Genomic DNA, 16,188 nt, shown 5'->3' on the forward strand with positions numbered 1-16,188 from the left:
GAACAATGTCAATCAACATCTGATGATCTCCTTCTACCGGTCAACAATAGAAAGTGTCCTTGCATAGTGCATCACGGTGTGGGACGCTGGTTTGTCATCAACTGATAGGAAGTGCCTACAGAGGGTGGTGAATACAGCACAAGATATTATGGGATGTCCCGTGAATCTGCTAGAAAAGATAACAACAGGGCAACTGACTTTTAGATTTGGTGGGTGTGCATCAGTAAATGAGGGGAATTAAGACTAAGAGAGCTGAGTGGGGGTTGCTCGTATAATCTCACTGTATACAAGTTGTACAAGTGACAATAAAGTATTTCAATTTCAATTTCAATAATAAGATCCATCCCTTAGCGTGGGAGCTTTGCAGCGTTGCCATATTTGACCTACGCAATCTGTATGGGGGCTCTGATCAGTCGTGGTTTGATTGTCCATCAGTTTGTATCAAGACAGTAGGATCCACAGAAGTGATTGACGCAGTGCTCTTGTGTTCGAATCCTGCTTGCGGGTTTCCCTTTGGGGCCTCTGGCTGGCTGGACTAGATGGGCCATTGTGGCAGATCTTCAGGCACCACTGATGTTCTTTCCAGGCATTTCTGCTCTTTCCATAGGGAAGGGTCTGTAGCATACCACATCCTTTGCAAGCAGAAGGTTCTAAATCCTATCAATGGCGCCTCCATTTAAAAAAAGAAGATGACTTTAGGTATCAGGTTGGGAAAGACACCTGACTGAGACCTTGGAAAGGTCTGCTCCTAGCAGGTCAGAGGGGCCAGAGTTCACCCATCTATTGCCGTCCAGATGGGCTGCAATGTCCATCAGCTGTGATGGATGGAGCTGATGGGAACTGTAGTCCCAAACATCAGGAGGGCAGCAGGTTAGTTAATGCCAAAGTAGACAATATAGATTGACTGGTGGTCCAATATTAGCAGATCCAAACTAGACACAACAAGAAATGCAAGTGGCTTTTTAATTAGGATTGCTTACTCTGGATGAGTTTAAATTGCCCTGTACGCTGAGACTGGCGGTGATGAAAAGAAAGTTGGAACTGTTCAAAATAAAAGATGAATAAATGAAATAAGCTCCATGTCATGTTCACTGGAACCAGCAGCTCAGCTCAATTTTTTGTTCCATCTGCGAAGAGTCTTCCCATGTTAGAAGCAAAGATAAACAGGAAGGTTCCTCTTTGTGTGGGAGCAGTAAAGTGCTTTGAAATTGCAGGATAATTTGAACACAAACAGCCAGTGACTGGAACAGCACATTCTTGCTGTAAGGCTATAGCACTTCATTGCAAACCTATGTTCTTATTGCTCCTCTAAAGGCTCATTGTTAGGGATTCCTCCAGCACTCAGCAGCCTTACGACTGAAATACGGGTGCTTTTCGGAGCAAAAATAGCCCCTGCTTCGAAGTGGGAACAACCACTCACTAAATTGCAGGCTGCCTAATACGCTTAGCATTGGAAGACGTTCTGAATGGAACTCTTCCTTATTCTTGTGTCTGCATTCGTGAAGCAATTCATGATTAAAAGGAAATCATCCCAGGAATGACGAGGGCACAAAGAAGCATGAGGCTCTTTTGAGGGTAAAAGGGCACCCAAAGAAATGCAACATGAATTCCCAAAATGTATTTTAAAGGTTATGTGCCCAGGACTTGAATTGGGAGTGAGACAGGCAATCCATTTTTGCCACAAGAACTGGTTTATAAAGCAAAGAGTAGCATTTTCAACAATGGAAGAAAAATTATAACATGGTACTGGGCATGGGAATTCAGCCTCCCAGGAATCTCAAAAAAATAAAAGTTCCTAGCCCTCATGGACAGGTAGGTAAGCTTATTCCTCACTCTCAGTGTGGAATAAGATGGGGGAAGAGGCAGAGTCACAGCCCCACAGCACTGAGGAGGGGCCACCCGTCCTACAGGCATCAGTGATGGCAGGTGAGGGATCCATAGTGATCTACTGCCACCAACTGGAGGGTGCAGATCCAATGCCAGTCCACGCTCCTTGCCTGTAATTCGCTGCAGTGCAGTTTTCTCAGGCTCCATCTGCTTATTTCCCTCCTTGTTCATAAATGCCACAGGATAGGGCTACATTGATGGCCAATTAAAAATGAAATTGATATACCGGCTGGCCTGGAAGAAATTAGGCAAAGTATTGAAGAACTTAAATGACTGAACTGCAATCCAGCTCCCGGCTAGGATTGACGACACACTTTGGGACATTATTCTCCATGTGCTATATTTGTTCAGAGGCCGTGCAGTCTAATGACGGTCGTCAGCTTCACACGTGCCTAGCGATGCTTTATGCTTTGGAAATGTATTAGTACAAGGGATTGCATTAGAGAATTCGTTCAGGCTGATTCGCAGAAGCTAATCTGCAACCTCCAGCAATCAGTCAGGAAAGTCTTTAGCCTGCTCTAATGATGATCTCTATGATGGACAAGAAGCTACAGTTAGACCTGGATATGGAACAACTGATTGGTTCAAAATTGGGAAAGGAGTACGACAATGCTATCTATGGTCTCCCTGCTTATTTAACTTATATGCAGAATTCATCATGTGAAAGGTTGGGCTGGATGAATCCCAAACCGGAATTAAGATTGCCGGAAGAAATATCAACAACCTCAGATATGCAGATGACACAACCTTGATGGCAGAAAGTGAGGAGGAATTAAAGAAGCTTTTAATAAGGGTGAAAGAGGAGAGCGCAAAATATGGTCTGAAGCTCAACATCAAAAAAACGAGGATCATGGCCACTGGGCCCATCACCTCCTGGCAAACAGAAGGGGAAGAAATGGAGGCAGTGAAAGATTTTACTTTCTTGGGCTCCATGATCACTGAAGATGGTGTCAGCAGTCACAAAATTAAAAGATGCCTGCTTCTTGGGAGAAAAGCGATGACAAACCTAGACAGCATCTTCAAAAGCAGAGACATCACCTTGACAACAAAGGTCCGTATAGCTAGAGCTATGGTTTTCCCAGTAGTGATGTATGGAAGTGAGAACTGGACCATCAAGAAGGCTGATCGCCGAAGAATTGATGCTTTATGAATTATGGTGCTGGAGGAGACTCTTGAGAGTCCCATGGACTGCAAAAAGATCAAACCTCTCCATTCTTAAGGAAATCAGCCCTGAGTGCTCACTGGAAGAATAGATCCTGAAGCTGAGGCTCCAATATTTTGGCCACCTCATGAGAAGAGAAGACTCCCTGGAAAAGACCCTGATGTTGGGAAAGATGGAGGGCACAAGGAGAAGGGGACGACAGAGGACGAGATGGTGGGACAGTGTTCTCAAAGCTACCAACATGAGTTTGACCAAACTGCGGGAGGCAGTGGAAGACAGGAGTGCCTGGCGTGCTCTGGTCCAGGGGGTCACAAAGAGTCGGACATGACTAAACGACTAAACAACAACAAATGATGATTCAGAAGACCTTACGACACCATCAGGGTGGTCGCCCTGCCAGTGGGCAATGCCTTCACTTTCCCAAACCATGCATCTCCCAGCTCCTTCGCACAACCAGAAGCTATGCCTGGCCAAATATCCAACTCAAAGTGCAACTCACCACACAGCCAAATGGCTGTCAGAGGAAACCTGTCTTGTGGCCAAGCCATGAAACTGCCTTGTAACTGGCTTAGATGGTCTGTCAATCAAGCCAAGGCCTGCTTTAGTCTGATGGGCAGTGGCTCACCAAATCTTCAGGTAAGGATGGGGAAATCTGTCCATTTCGGATTCTTTCTGTTTCTCATTTTTGCAGTCACTGGTTTCCCACATTTCTGCAAACAATTTCCCCTAATAACAACCCATTTTTGTACGTTATGCCTGCTTGTTTTGTATCTTTCCCATATACATATATGCATATCTTTAGTCTAGTATATGCATTCTTTTTTTGTACACATTAGTTGGCTGCAGAACAGCACTTCAAAATCTGGGTAAACGTCTATTTCCAAGGATGGCTGTGTTTTGGTTTGCATGTTGCTTTTGTTCTGGACCACGAAGAGGGCAGGATGGAATGTGAGTGGGGGCCAGGAACAGAACCCCAGCAGAAAATGGTTGCTGGCTGTATTAGTTGCTGAAAACCAGAGGAGGGGAAAGTGCTCTCGTGCTCAAATCCTGCTTGCTGGTTTGACACAGGCATTGGGTTGGCCACTGTGAGAACACGATGCTGGACTGAGCAGCCTATGGGCCTCATCTTGCAGGTGGTGGTTCTTATGGGCTCATCCGGACAAGTTTTCAACAGCGTAGCAGCGCAGCTCCTCTGCTTCTCCTGACTGTCCCAAAGAGAAATGACAGGATCAGCAGAAAGCACCTTAATGCCTTGTGCTCTGGTTCCATTTGTGAGTTGGGTGTGGAGGGGTTATAGATGGGGTCTGCGGCATAACTTCCTTACGCTACATGTGCCTATCCATGCCACCAAGTGAGCAAAACAGGCGTACGCACATACAGTGGTGCCCCGCAAGACGAATGCCTCGCAAGACGGAAAACTCGCTAGACGAAAGAGTTTTCCGTTTTGGAGGTGCTTCGCAAAACGGATCTCCTATGGGCTTGCTTCGCAAGACGACAATGTCTTGCGAGTTCCTGCTGGTTTTTTTCCCCTCCCCCCCTTTTTCTAAGCCGCTAAGCCGCTTATCAGCTGATCCGATCAGCAGATAAGCCGCTAAAAGCAGCTAAAAGCCGCTAATAGCACTAAGCCGCTTATCAGATGATCCGATCAGCAGATAAGACGCTAAAAGCCTCTAAAAGCCTCTAAAAGCCGCTAATAGCGCTCTTCCGCTAATCCGTCAATGGGCTTGCTTCGCAAGACAAAAAAAACCGCTAGACGAAGAGAATCACAGAACGGATTCTTTTCGTCTTGCGAGGCACCACTGTAAAGACTTACGATAACAACAAATGCCAATGGTCAGAAAGGAAAGAAAGCAGGTGTTTTCTGGAAAGTTGGGCGGGTTTCAGCAGAAAGTATTAATAATAATAATAAATAATAATAATAATAATAATAATAATTTATTTATACCCCACCCATCAGGCTGGGTTTCCCCAGCCACTCTGGGCAGCTTCCAACAAAACACTAAAATACAAAAACCTATTAAACATTAAAAGCTTCCCTAAACAGGGCTGCCTTCAGATGTCTCCTAAAAGTCTGGTAGTTGTTTTTCTCTTTGACATCTGGTGAGAGGGCGTTCCAAAGGGCGGGTGCCACTACCGAGAAGGCCCTCTGCCTGGTTCCCTGTAACCTCACTTCTCACAGGGGAGGGAACCGTCAGAAGGCCCTCGGTGCTGGACCTCAATGTCCGGGCATAATGATGTAGGTGGAGATGCTCCTTCAGATATACTGGACCAAGGCCATTTAGGGCTTTAAAGGTCAGCACCAACACTTTGAATTGTGCTCGGAAACGTACTGGGAGCCAATGTAGGTCTTTCAAGACTGGTTTTATGTGGTCTTGGCAGCTGCTCCCAGTCACCAGTCTAGCTGCCGCATTCTGGATTAGCTGTAGTTTCCGGGTCACCTTCAAAGGTAGCCCCACATAGAGTGCATTGCAGTAGTCCAAGCCAGAGATAACCAGAGCATGCACCACTCTGGCGAGACAGTCCGCGGGCAGGTAGGGTCTCAGCCTGCGTACCAGATGGAGCTGGCAGACAGCTGCCCTCGACACAGAATTGACCTGCGCCTCCATGGACAACTGTGACTCCCAGGCTGTGCACCTGCGCACCAAGACAAGCACAAAGCTATTCTGCTTCTTCGCTCTGACATTTTAGAGTAGCATAAGAAGGAAGCAAAACGAGCCTGGCTCCAGATCCTTGGAAGTGCCAGGGTGAAGATATGTGGCTGTCAGGGATCAAGCCAGACCCTGTGTCACCTCCTTGGTCCAGGAAGCAAGGCTCAGTATTGACAGCCGTGAGCACAGCTTGCTCAAAAAGAAGACTGTTTTGATATGCATTAACCATGCCTTCCCCAAAAGCCCAGAGGCAAGGAGCAGTAAGGATAGCCGGACTCGGCAGACAGCACAGAGAAGAAAGAGACAAAGTGTCCTATGTGTCAGAAGTGGTCCGGGAGGAAACGCACCAGCCCTGGCAGGTACACCATTTGAAAAGCTCTCCTCGCACTATCAGTTAAGAAGAATCTCCATCGTTTCATTTTCAAACTAACTTACATGAGCCGTGTCCCACGATAAACAAATCCTTGTACTTGGGGTTCCTGTAAGAAAAATGGGGCCATTAGCATTTAAGCCACCTAAATGGTATGCAGCGACACATGCTTATACTGTGCACGTTAATAATAATAATAATAATAAGAAGAAGAAGAAGAAGAAGAAGAAGAAGAAGAAGAATATATTATTTATACCCCGCCCATCTGGCTGAGTTTCCCCAGCCACTCTGGGCGGCTTCCAATCAAGTGTAAAAAACAATACAGCATTAAATATTAAAAACTTCCCTAAACAGGACTGCCTTCAGATGTCTTTTAAAGATAGGATAGCTGCTTATTTCCGTCACATCTGAATGGACTTTTGTGGGTCTACAGATGAGGACTGTGTTCCTGGAGACACTTATGAACAGCGGTGTGTCAATGTGGGCCTTGTGCGCTCAGGCACTTTGGAAAATTCCTCCGGAATATTTTAAGCCAGATGAAAAAATAGGGGACCCTCGCCCAGTGCTTATGGATGTGGAGCACAGATCCAGATTTACATCCCTTTTCACCCATTCATATTTGATATTAAAGGCCTCTACGACCTCCTGACTTGGCTTCCCTAAGCTTCGAGTTCAGCTTGTTAGGAAGATTTATCGGCTGCTAGAAGCTTTGAGATGGAGGCACAGTTCATTAAAGCCAGCGTCCACTGGTCAGTAGTAGACACACTGCTTTTTTTCTGGGGATACACATTCCCCTAAATATTTTGTGAATCTAAGGTTGGCCTCATTGAGGGGCAGTATTTCAATATGAGTAGGAAAATGAGAGTACCCCTAAACATTTTTTTTAGGAAAAAAAGCACTGAGTAGAGCTCCTGTTATTTGGTCCCTGCTGCTGCCAACCTAGCAGCTCAAAAGCACGTCAAAGTGCAAGTAGATAAATAGGTACCACTCCGGCGGGAAGGTAAACGGCGTTTCCGCGTGCTGCTCTGGTTCGCCAGAAGTGGCTTAGTCATGCTGGCCACACGACCCAGAAGCTGTACGCCAGCTCCCTCGGCCAATAAAGCGAGATGAGCGTCGCAACCCCAGAGTCGGCCACGACTGGACCTAATGGTCAGGGGTCCCTTTACCCTTTCCTTTAGAGTGCATGAATGTTTTGCATACAAAAGGTTCCACGTACAATCCCTGATATCTCCAGCTTAAAAGGATCTGGTATAATGTGATCCGAAAGGCCTCCACCACAGAGTCTACAGAGGAACTTGCCATCAGCGGAGACAACGCAAGGCCACATGGACAGTCAAACCCAGCATAAAACATCTTACCTATGCTCCTAAAAGAAATAACCTTACAATTTCCAGGAATGCTATGATCCTGGCGGTAGGTGGCAAAACAACGAGACTGGCTATTTCCTGGAAAACCACTGAATTTAGGAAATATTGTTGACAGGATTAACTAATAAGGACACTCAGGAAAGATGTTTCTCAAATTCTGAACTCTGCTTCAATTTAAAGAGGATTTTGTCCATGTGGAATGTGCTTGTTGCTTGTTCAGGAATATGCTAACCAATCAAGCGTATTTGCTGACTGTTGCTCCTTATGTCGATTGACAGTTTTCAGAGAGCCAAATTAATTAACTAGCTAATTAAAATACAACAATGTGTGATTTTTGCTGTGAAGCTGATTTGTGCACACCAGGGGGAAGAATCAAGCAAGAATGTGGCACGGTATGGTCTCTGAACCACACACCAAATAGGATTTTTTTGCCCAAACCAAAGGAGGGAAGAGAGCTCTTGTGCCCAAATCCTGATTTGAGTTTCCCAGAGAATAGGATGCGGGTCCAGCAGGCACTTCTTATGCTCGTATTTTTTCTTTGGAATGAACACAAAGAATGATTTCCTCTGTTTCTGTCACCCCCTGGATTAGCTGTGGGATCCCAGGGCCATGGAACAGCCTGTCAGAAGGACCCCAAACCATAAGACTGTGCCCCCTTTCCCCCTGCCAACAAGAATGTCTCCCTTTTGACTGGAGGCCAAGAAGAAGCTGAGGGAAAGGGCAAGACGCGTATTGTCAGAAATATGTTTAAATGGGCTTATAATAACTGAGACTCTGAACCAACTGAAGATCTTTAGAACATCTCGCTGGATTTTAAACTAAACAACTACACTGATTAATTAAGGGATTACATTTACATATTGCAATTGGTGATTTAAACAAATCACGGTATGCATTTCGTTCAGCAACATCTGGTATATAATAAAATAATAATAATAATAATTAATAAATTTATTATTTATACCCCACCCATCTGGCTGAGTTACCCCAGCCACTCTGGGCGGCTTCCAACAAAAGATTAAAATTACATTAAAACATCAGTCATTAAAAACTTCCCCAAACAGGGCTGCCTTCAGATGTCTTCTAAATGTCAGGTAGGCAATAAACAACTATTTTACTTTTAAAGGACACCTGAAGGCGGCCCTGTTTAGGGAAGTTTTTAATGTCTGACACTGTGTTGTTTTTGATATTTGGTTGGAAGCCACCCAGAATCGCTGAGGAGACCCAGTCAGATGGGCGGGGTATAATTAATAAATTATTATTATTGTTGTTTATTTCTTTGACATCTGATGGGAGGGTGTTCCACAGGGCAGCCACCACCACCAAGAAGGCCCTCTGCCTGGTTCCCTGTAACCTCACTTCTCGCAGGGAGGGAACCGCCAGAAGGCCCTCGGCACTGGACCTCAGTGTCTTGGCTGAACGATGGAGGTGGAGACGCTCCTTCAGGTATACTGGATCGAGGCCGTTTAATAAGCCACCTCTGCTTTATTGTCCCTTTAACTTTTGCAAAAATGTCTTTGCGTGGTCACCTGAAGGCAGCTGTTTTCAAGCCAGGGATATGAGCTGGTGGAATGTTACGCTAACTTTCACAAATGCATTCCAGAAAAGCCCATTTGTGCCTGGCAAACGCATGAGAGTGTGTGTATTACAGTGACATTAAAAAGGAAGACTGGAGGTTGTGCACTAACTGGGTAGCTTAAGCAGTTCTCTTTCACCACTTCTGCACAAAATTTTGTTTGAATCCCCAAGCAATGAAGCAAAAGCAACCCAGGCGATACCAAAGGCATGCCCTCCTTTCGAAGCGCTCATAATGAAGCAATTGAAAGCTGCATGGAATCGACTCACCAGCAGAGGGCAGTGACTGCCAGTCTCTTGGCTTTATCATACTGAAACTTCCACAGTGGAAGGAGGGTCCCCAGGTTATCTCTGTACTCATCAGATGTGTCTTCGAAGTATTTGAAATCTAGGAAGGGGAACAATCACATTCAGAAATAGGTTTTTGATCCATGTACGGCTGGGCCAACGTGATCTACGGTCAGGGCCAGTTTTCACTTGACTCAGGTATAATAATAATAATAATAATAATAATAATAATTATTATTATTATTATTATTATTATTATTATTATTATTATTTATTATTTATACCCGGCCCATCTGCCTGGGTTTCCCCAGCCACTCTGGGCGGCTTCCAACAAAATATTAAAATACTGTAATGCACCAAACATTAAAAGCTTCCCTAAACAGGGCTGCCTTCAGATGTCTTCTAAAAGTCTGGGAGTTATTGTTCTCTTTGACATCTGGTGGGAGGGCGTTCCACAGGGCGGGTGCCACTACCGAGGAGGCCCTCTGCCTGGATCCCTGTAACTTGGCTTCTCGCAGCAAGAGAACCGCCAGAAGGCCCTCAGCACTGGACCTCAGTGTCCGGGCAGAACGATGGAGGTGGAGATGCTCCTTCAGGTATACTGGACCGAGGCCATTTAGGGCTTTAAAGGTCACCACCAACACTTGAATTGAGCTCAGAGACATTCTATGCCTATGCTGCATTTGAAGCCAATGTAATTCTTTCAAGACGGGTGTTATGTGGTCTCGGCGGCCACTCCCAGTCACCAGTCTAGCTGCCGCATTCTGGATTAGTTGTAGTTTCACCTTCAAAGGTAGCTCCACGCAGAGCTCATGGCAGTAGTCTAAGCAGGAGACAATCCGCGGGCAGGTAGGGTCTCAGCCTGCGTACCAGATGGAGCTGGTAAATAGCTGCCCTGGACACAGAATTGACCTGTGCCTCCATGGACAGCAGTGAGTCCAAAATGACTCCCAGGCTGCGCACCTGGTCCTTCAGGGGCACAGTTACCCCATTCAGGACCAGGGAGTCCTCCACACCTGCCCGCCTCCTGTCCCCCAGAAACAGAACTTCTGTCTTGTCAGGATTCAACCTCCATCCGTTAGCTGCTATCCATCCTCCAATCACCTCCAGACACTCACACAGGACCTTCACCGCCTTCACTGGTTCCAATTTAAAAGAGAGGTAGAGCTGGGTATCATCTGCATATTGATTGACACACAGCCTAAAGCCCCTGATGATTTCTCCCAGTGGCTGCATGTAGATGTTGAAAAGCATGGGGGAGAGGACAGAACCCTGAGGCACCCCACAAGTGAGGGCCCAGGGGTCTGAACACTCATCCCCCACCACCACTTTCTGAACACGGCCCAGGAGGAAGGAGCGGAACCACTGTATGACAGTGCCCCCAGCTCCCAGCCCCTCAAGACGGTCCAGAAGGATGTTATGGTCGATGGTATCAAACGCTGCTGAGAGATCCAGCAGAACTGTGCAACAGACACTGACAGCTGAGAGTCAGAGAATCAGAGAATCGGAAGGGACCCCAAGGGTCATTTAGCCCAACCCGCTGCAATGTGGGAAGTCCATTTCCCCCCGATGTGTCCTGTTAAAATTAGGGATGAATTGAATTTATTTATTTATTCCATTTACATTCCACTGCTTTCTCAAACGAGCTCAAAGGGGCAGGCATGGTTCTCTCCCCTTCCTCATTTAATCCCCACATCAACTCTGTGAGGTACTTTAAGCTGAGAGGCACTCACTGGCCAAAGGTCACCCAGCTGCCAGGTGAGGATGTCCCCTCCTTCATCCCAGTATTATTGTGCTATGGGTTTGTTTTGCTCTGTCCTGCACTCCACTCCACTCTGCCTGCTTTCCGGTTTAACTCGGATAATTTCTCAAATTTAATTTCAGACTGGGAGCATATGCAATCTCTTCTCCACCACCACCACTCTTCTGTTACTGATGAACATGCACACATTTAATTAAATCGCAGCGCAAAGGGGAATCCATTTGAACCTGGGGAATCCTGTTACATCACTGCACACATTCACTGGTGCTCATTGGTGAACTGTTAAGGAGGGAGGAAAGGGTAGGAGCTAGAAACTGGAAGAGTGTGGATTTGCGGTTATGGGAACAAAAAAACGGGACTCCTGATTACTCCAAAGGTGTTGCACACCTTGGGCAATGTCGTCAAAGGTGTTCTGGTTGACCATCCGCTCCACAATCTTTGCTGCCTTCGTCACCTTGGTGATGTCATCACTCTGTTGGGAGGAAAAAACAAAACAGAGAGAAGGGTCATACCCCTGCCGTGCTGGAAGAAGAGGAATTAGATGGAAGACCTCTGCTGCTGGACTCCCTTGCATACCTCTCTGTTGGAGGAGCTGGACATGAATAATAATAAATAATAATAAATTTTATTTATACCCCACCCTCCCCAGCCAAGACTGGGCTCATGGCGGTTAACACCAGATATAAAACAATTGATTAAAAATACAACTTAAAAACAAAATTAAAATACAACATTTCCGTAGAAACTCAAATCAAAAACTTTTTGGGGATGAAAACATCAATCTGGCTACAAAAACAACTACCCGTGAGTAGGTTAAATTTGGACAATTGGACTCTAAACAACGACCCGTGAGTAGAATGGAAAATTGGACTAAGAAATTCTTTTTAATTTGGCACCAAAGCGGGAAGGTCTAAACAGGAAGTCAGCCTTCCGCTTTTTGTAGAAAGATTAAAGCAAAGACATGGCAAGCTAGAGTTTAGAAAACCGTTTGTAAAGGATCAACTTTCATCATCTAAAATTACTAACCCCCTTTGGAAGCAGGAGAAGAGGGGGGATTTTTTTCTGGACTGCTTAAACCTGCAGAAGAGTGTGTAAAGAAAAGCAATTTTCCACCGTCTTGAACCTGGGAGCAGGGTGTCAGGACAGACGTTTTCGGAGTTAGAATCATAGAATCATAGAATCATAGAATCATAGAGTTGGAAGAGACCACAAGGGCCATTGAGTCCAACCCCCTGCCAAGCAGGAAACACCATCAGAGCACTCCTGACATATGGTTGTCAAGCCTCTGCTTAAAGACCTCCAAAGAAGGAGACTCCACCACACTCCTTGGCAGCAAATTCCACTGGAATGAACACATCAATCCACTGGAGTTCATTGACTATAGCAAACAGTTATTGACAGACAGTTAAAAGAAAATAAATATAGTGATTCTATTGTTCTCCTTTGCAGTTAAAAGGAAAAAAAATATTGACAAAATATCTGAAAAAGGAAACTTTGTTGTTAGATCTGCTTTAAAAAAAGAATAGAAGTTCTTCCCCTAGAGGGAGCTTGTGAAACTGTTATTAAATCTGAACTGGGGAGCTATGCAGCTGCAATAGATTAAGATCATGGGATTAGACTTTGACCTTGTACAACAATGTACTCGGAGGCTCTGGTGCGTGCTTTCTGCAAGACAAGTGCTTTATTGGAACAGTTACATGAGAAGACGGATTTGATGACTGTTGAGATCAGAAATTTTGGGCAGGTAGTGGGTATCTATATAGAACCCACTCAGGAATCAATTCAGGAGTGTGCTCTGACAGATCAGATGAGGGAGGAGGTTGCGGCTGGACCCTGGGAGGCAGAGATGGAGGGAACTGTGGCCCAGCAGGAACATGAGTTGTTGGACCTGACGAATGAACCTGGAAAAAGCCAGATTTGGAGAGATAGAGTCTTGTTTGGCTTGGAGATGGGGGGCTGGATAGACCCCCCATGCAGGGATGTTTTGACTTTTCAAGTCTGGCGTTGGGCCGGGAGGAGTTTGGAGTTGTGGGGATCCTCAACTTTGGAGGGACCTTGAAACATGCTTTTAAATACCACATGGAGTTCAGTGTGGACTATGGAGAAGGGGTTGATCTGTCGAGAAGGGACAAAAATATTGCCAAGCTGGAGTCTCCACAAGTGAAAGGAGCAGAAGACAAAGTAAAGTACAGGTATAAATATGAAGATGATCTGCGGAAGGGACATGGAAGAGACTTAAGGGCCTCGGACATAAGGTTACTAGGTTAATGAACTAGAAGGATGAGATAGAAAGGACTGACAAAACCCAAGACCGGGAGGAAGAGACGTTGGATAAAGATTGGAAGAAAGTTTTAAAAAATTCTACTTAGGAATGTTTTCTAAAATCAATGAGTATTAGAAAAATGTTGGAACGAAATTATTTGGCTTTAGCAGAAATGTTAAAAAGAACTATGTAAGAATATGCTATGGTTATGAGAAATTGGTATAAATAAGATTTAAGTTTTAAGTTTAGGGTTCTTTATGGGAAGATAAAGTTAAAATAGATTAAGGTAATTTAATGACAGAATATTATTAAAAATGGAAAGGATTTGCTGTGACAATCAACAACTAGAATACAAAAAAAGGGAGGTGTGAGGAGGTCAATGAAATAAGGTAATGACAGTTAAGGATTTGGGAATATTGGATCTGTTTTTAAATATTTGTGGCCTATTTTTGCTTTCTGATTTTGATGTGTTATGTGTTTTGTTTTTGCTTGTTGATTTTGATTCTTACCGATTTGTATTGTTTAATTGCTATTTGTTTCTTGTTTTTTTCCTTCTTTTTCTCTTTGTTTTTTTTTTGTAATTCTAAAATTCTCAATAAACATCATTTTAAAAAAAAACAAAAACAAAAAAAGTCAAATCTTCACCAAGGCCAACTATCCAGACTGGTCCTACATGGGCCAGAAAAAAGCCAGGGAAGTCCCCAAATAGGAGTTCCATCACAGAAGGAAAAAGGGAAAAGGATAGAGGGGGAGGGGATCAAGTTGATTCCAAGCCAAAGGCTCTGTGTTACAGGCCCTGTGGAAAGAAATCAGATCCTACAGGGCCCTGGTCTCATGAAGAAAGGGGTTGGTTTCTTTCACGGGCACAAAGCACTCCATGGATTAGATAAGCTAACAGGTACAAGGTCAGCCAGGACAGTTGCTATGGTAACAACACAGTTCCGTCTATAAAAGTGATTAAGGCACACCAGTTCAGCAGCCCGGGGTCTTGTGCTGAGATTCAGTCTGTGAGTCTGTTCCTAAGTTGGGTGTCTGTGTTTTATCTTGAATCTGGAGCAACAGAGATAACTTTGCGCTTGTACAAACTTCCATAAACTATGACTTCTATACGATTAAGCACTACTGTGAGCAACACTGGGGGAAAACCTGAAGCATAATCTTCTTGGTTTGTCTCCATATTTCTGTCCTCGAGGCTCCATAATTCATCAATGGAAACCATTTTTTCAAGAATGTCACATTTCAGTTGGCTTTGATCTCTGCAGGCATCTTATCCATAAGAAGCAATTCTGTAATCTTGTCAGACTAACCCTTGGCAGACCGATATCCACGACACTTCCAAGACTAGACTGACAAACTCAGCTGCTGTCTGGAAACCTATCACATTTAACATCCGCTTGGGTTCTTTTTGTGGAATCAGAATTGCCCAGAGAAGCCACAGACTTGCAGTACAATCCTAATCCTACACAGAAGTAAGCCTTATTTAAATCAATGGGCCTTATGCCCAGGAGGAAAGGGAGGTTAGGACTGCAGCCTTAGTGGAGCTCCCCAACCTGTTATAATTTATTGAAGTGTGAGTGCCTAATACCAAATGATCCTAGGGCAAATATTTCAAAGATGAATGCCTCTTCCAGGATGATGCTTGCCATGAAATATAGACATGCATAATCAAAAAGTAAGAATATATGCTTGCTCCAGATTATTTTTACTCTTGCGGAAATTTGAAATCAAGATATCAAAACTCATTAATCAATTAAAATTTAGCTCAGAGTATCACTCGACAAACGGACAGAACTACTGCACAAGGCAAAAAACAAACCCTCTTGCCCCTAGCAAGCTGGAACGTCAGGACCATGTATCCTGGGTTGTCCAACCATCATGGACTGTGAGCTGAAAATGCTCAATATTGCTCCGGTATCAGTCTCTACAGCCACAGCAAGTGCTATAACTCTCCAAAGATTTGACTTCATCCTTGAAGGCGCACTCTTCCATTGTCTTCCATGACAATACTAACCAAAAAAGTTGCAAGAGTATCATCATCACCATCATCATCATCTATACTCTACTCCAGGCTTCCTCAACCTTGGCCTTCCAGATGTTTTGAGACTACAATTTCCATCATTCCTGACCACTGGTCCTGCTAGCTAGGGATCATGGGAGTTGTAGGCCCAAAACATCTGGAGGGGCGAGGTTGAGGAAGCCTGCTCTACTCAGTCCCTGACTGTGCTTTTGGAACTTAACTCTGCTGGGCTCCTCAACTTGAGAAGATTCACCCACACTGAACTGTCTGGGCTGTGGTTTTTTAAATCACTTTTTTATTAATAAATATTTCAGTTGAACAAAATAAAATAGAAATAAAAAATAAATTAAAGGGGGAAGGTATATTATAGCGTTATATATGCAAACAACTACAGTTCCATATATGCCTGTATAGTATATAGGTAAAGGTAAAGGGATCCCTGACCGTTAGGTCCAGTCGTGACTGACTCTGGGGTTGCGGCGCTCATCTTGCTTTACTGGCCGAGGGAGCCGGCATACAGCTTCCGGGTCATGTGGCCAGCATGACTAAGCCGCTTCTGGCAAACCAGAGCAGCGCATGGAAACGCTGTTTACCTTCCTGCCGGAGTGGTACCTATTTATCTACTTGCACTTTGATGTGCTTTCAAACTGCTAGGTTGGCAGGAGCAGGGACCAAGCAATGGGAGCTCACCCCATCGTGGGGATTTGAACCACCGACCTTCTGATCAGCAAGCCCTAGGCTCTGTGGTTTAACCCACAGCGCCACCCGCGTATGTAGGTATATCAATGTTATTATTATCCAAATACATAGATACAGTGGTACCTCAGGTTAAGAACTTAATTCGTTCTG

The 16,188-nt window shown here is 44.7% G+C and overlaps 1 protein-coding gene across 1 annotated transcript in view; it reads right to left on the reverse strand.

The window, feature by feature from the left end:
* Positions 1 to 16,188, reverse strand: part of DNAI1 (dynein axonemal intermediate chain 1) — a 172,511-nt gene that overhangs the window by 107,198 nt on the left and 49,125 nt on the right. Inside the window, exons 9-11 of the mRNA XM_082191317.1 lie at positions 11,447 to 11,531; positions 9,280 to 9,397; positions 6,133 to 6,176 (exon numbers count right to left, since the gene is read on the reverse strand). Coding sequence (XP_082047443.1) covers positions 6,133 to 6,176; positions 9,280 to 9,397; positions 11,447 to 11,531 — 247 coding nt within the window. The remainder of the gene's footprint in view (positions 1 to 6,132; positions 6,177 to 9,279; positions 9,398 to 11,446; positions 11,532 to 16,188) is intronic.

Source organism: Podarcis vaucheri (assembly GCF_965113315.1).
Source record: "Podarcis vaucheri genome assembly, chromosome: 11".
Taxonomy (NCBI): domain Eukaryota; kingdom Metazoa; phylum Chordata; class Lepidosauria; order Squamata; family Lacertidae; genus Podarcis; species Podarcis vaucheri.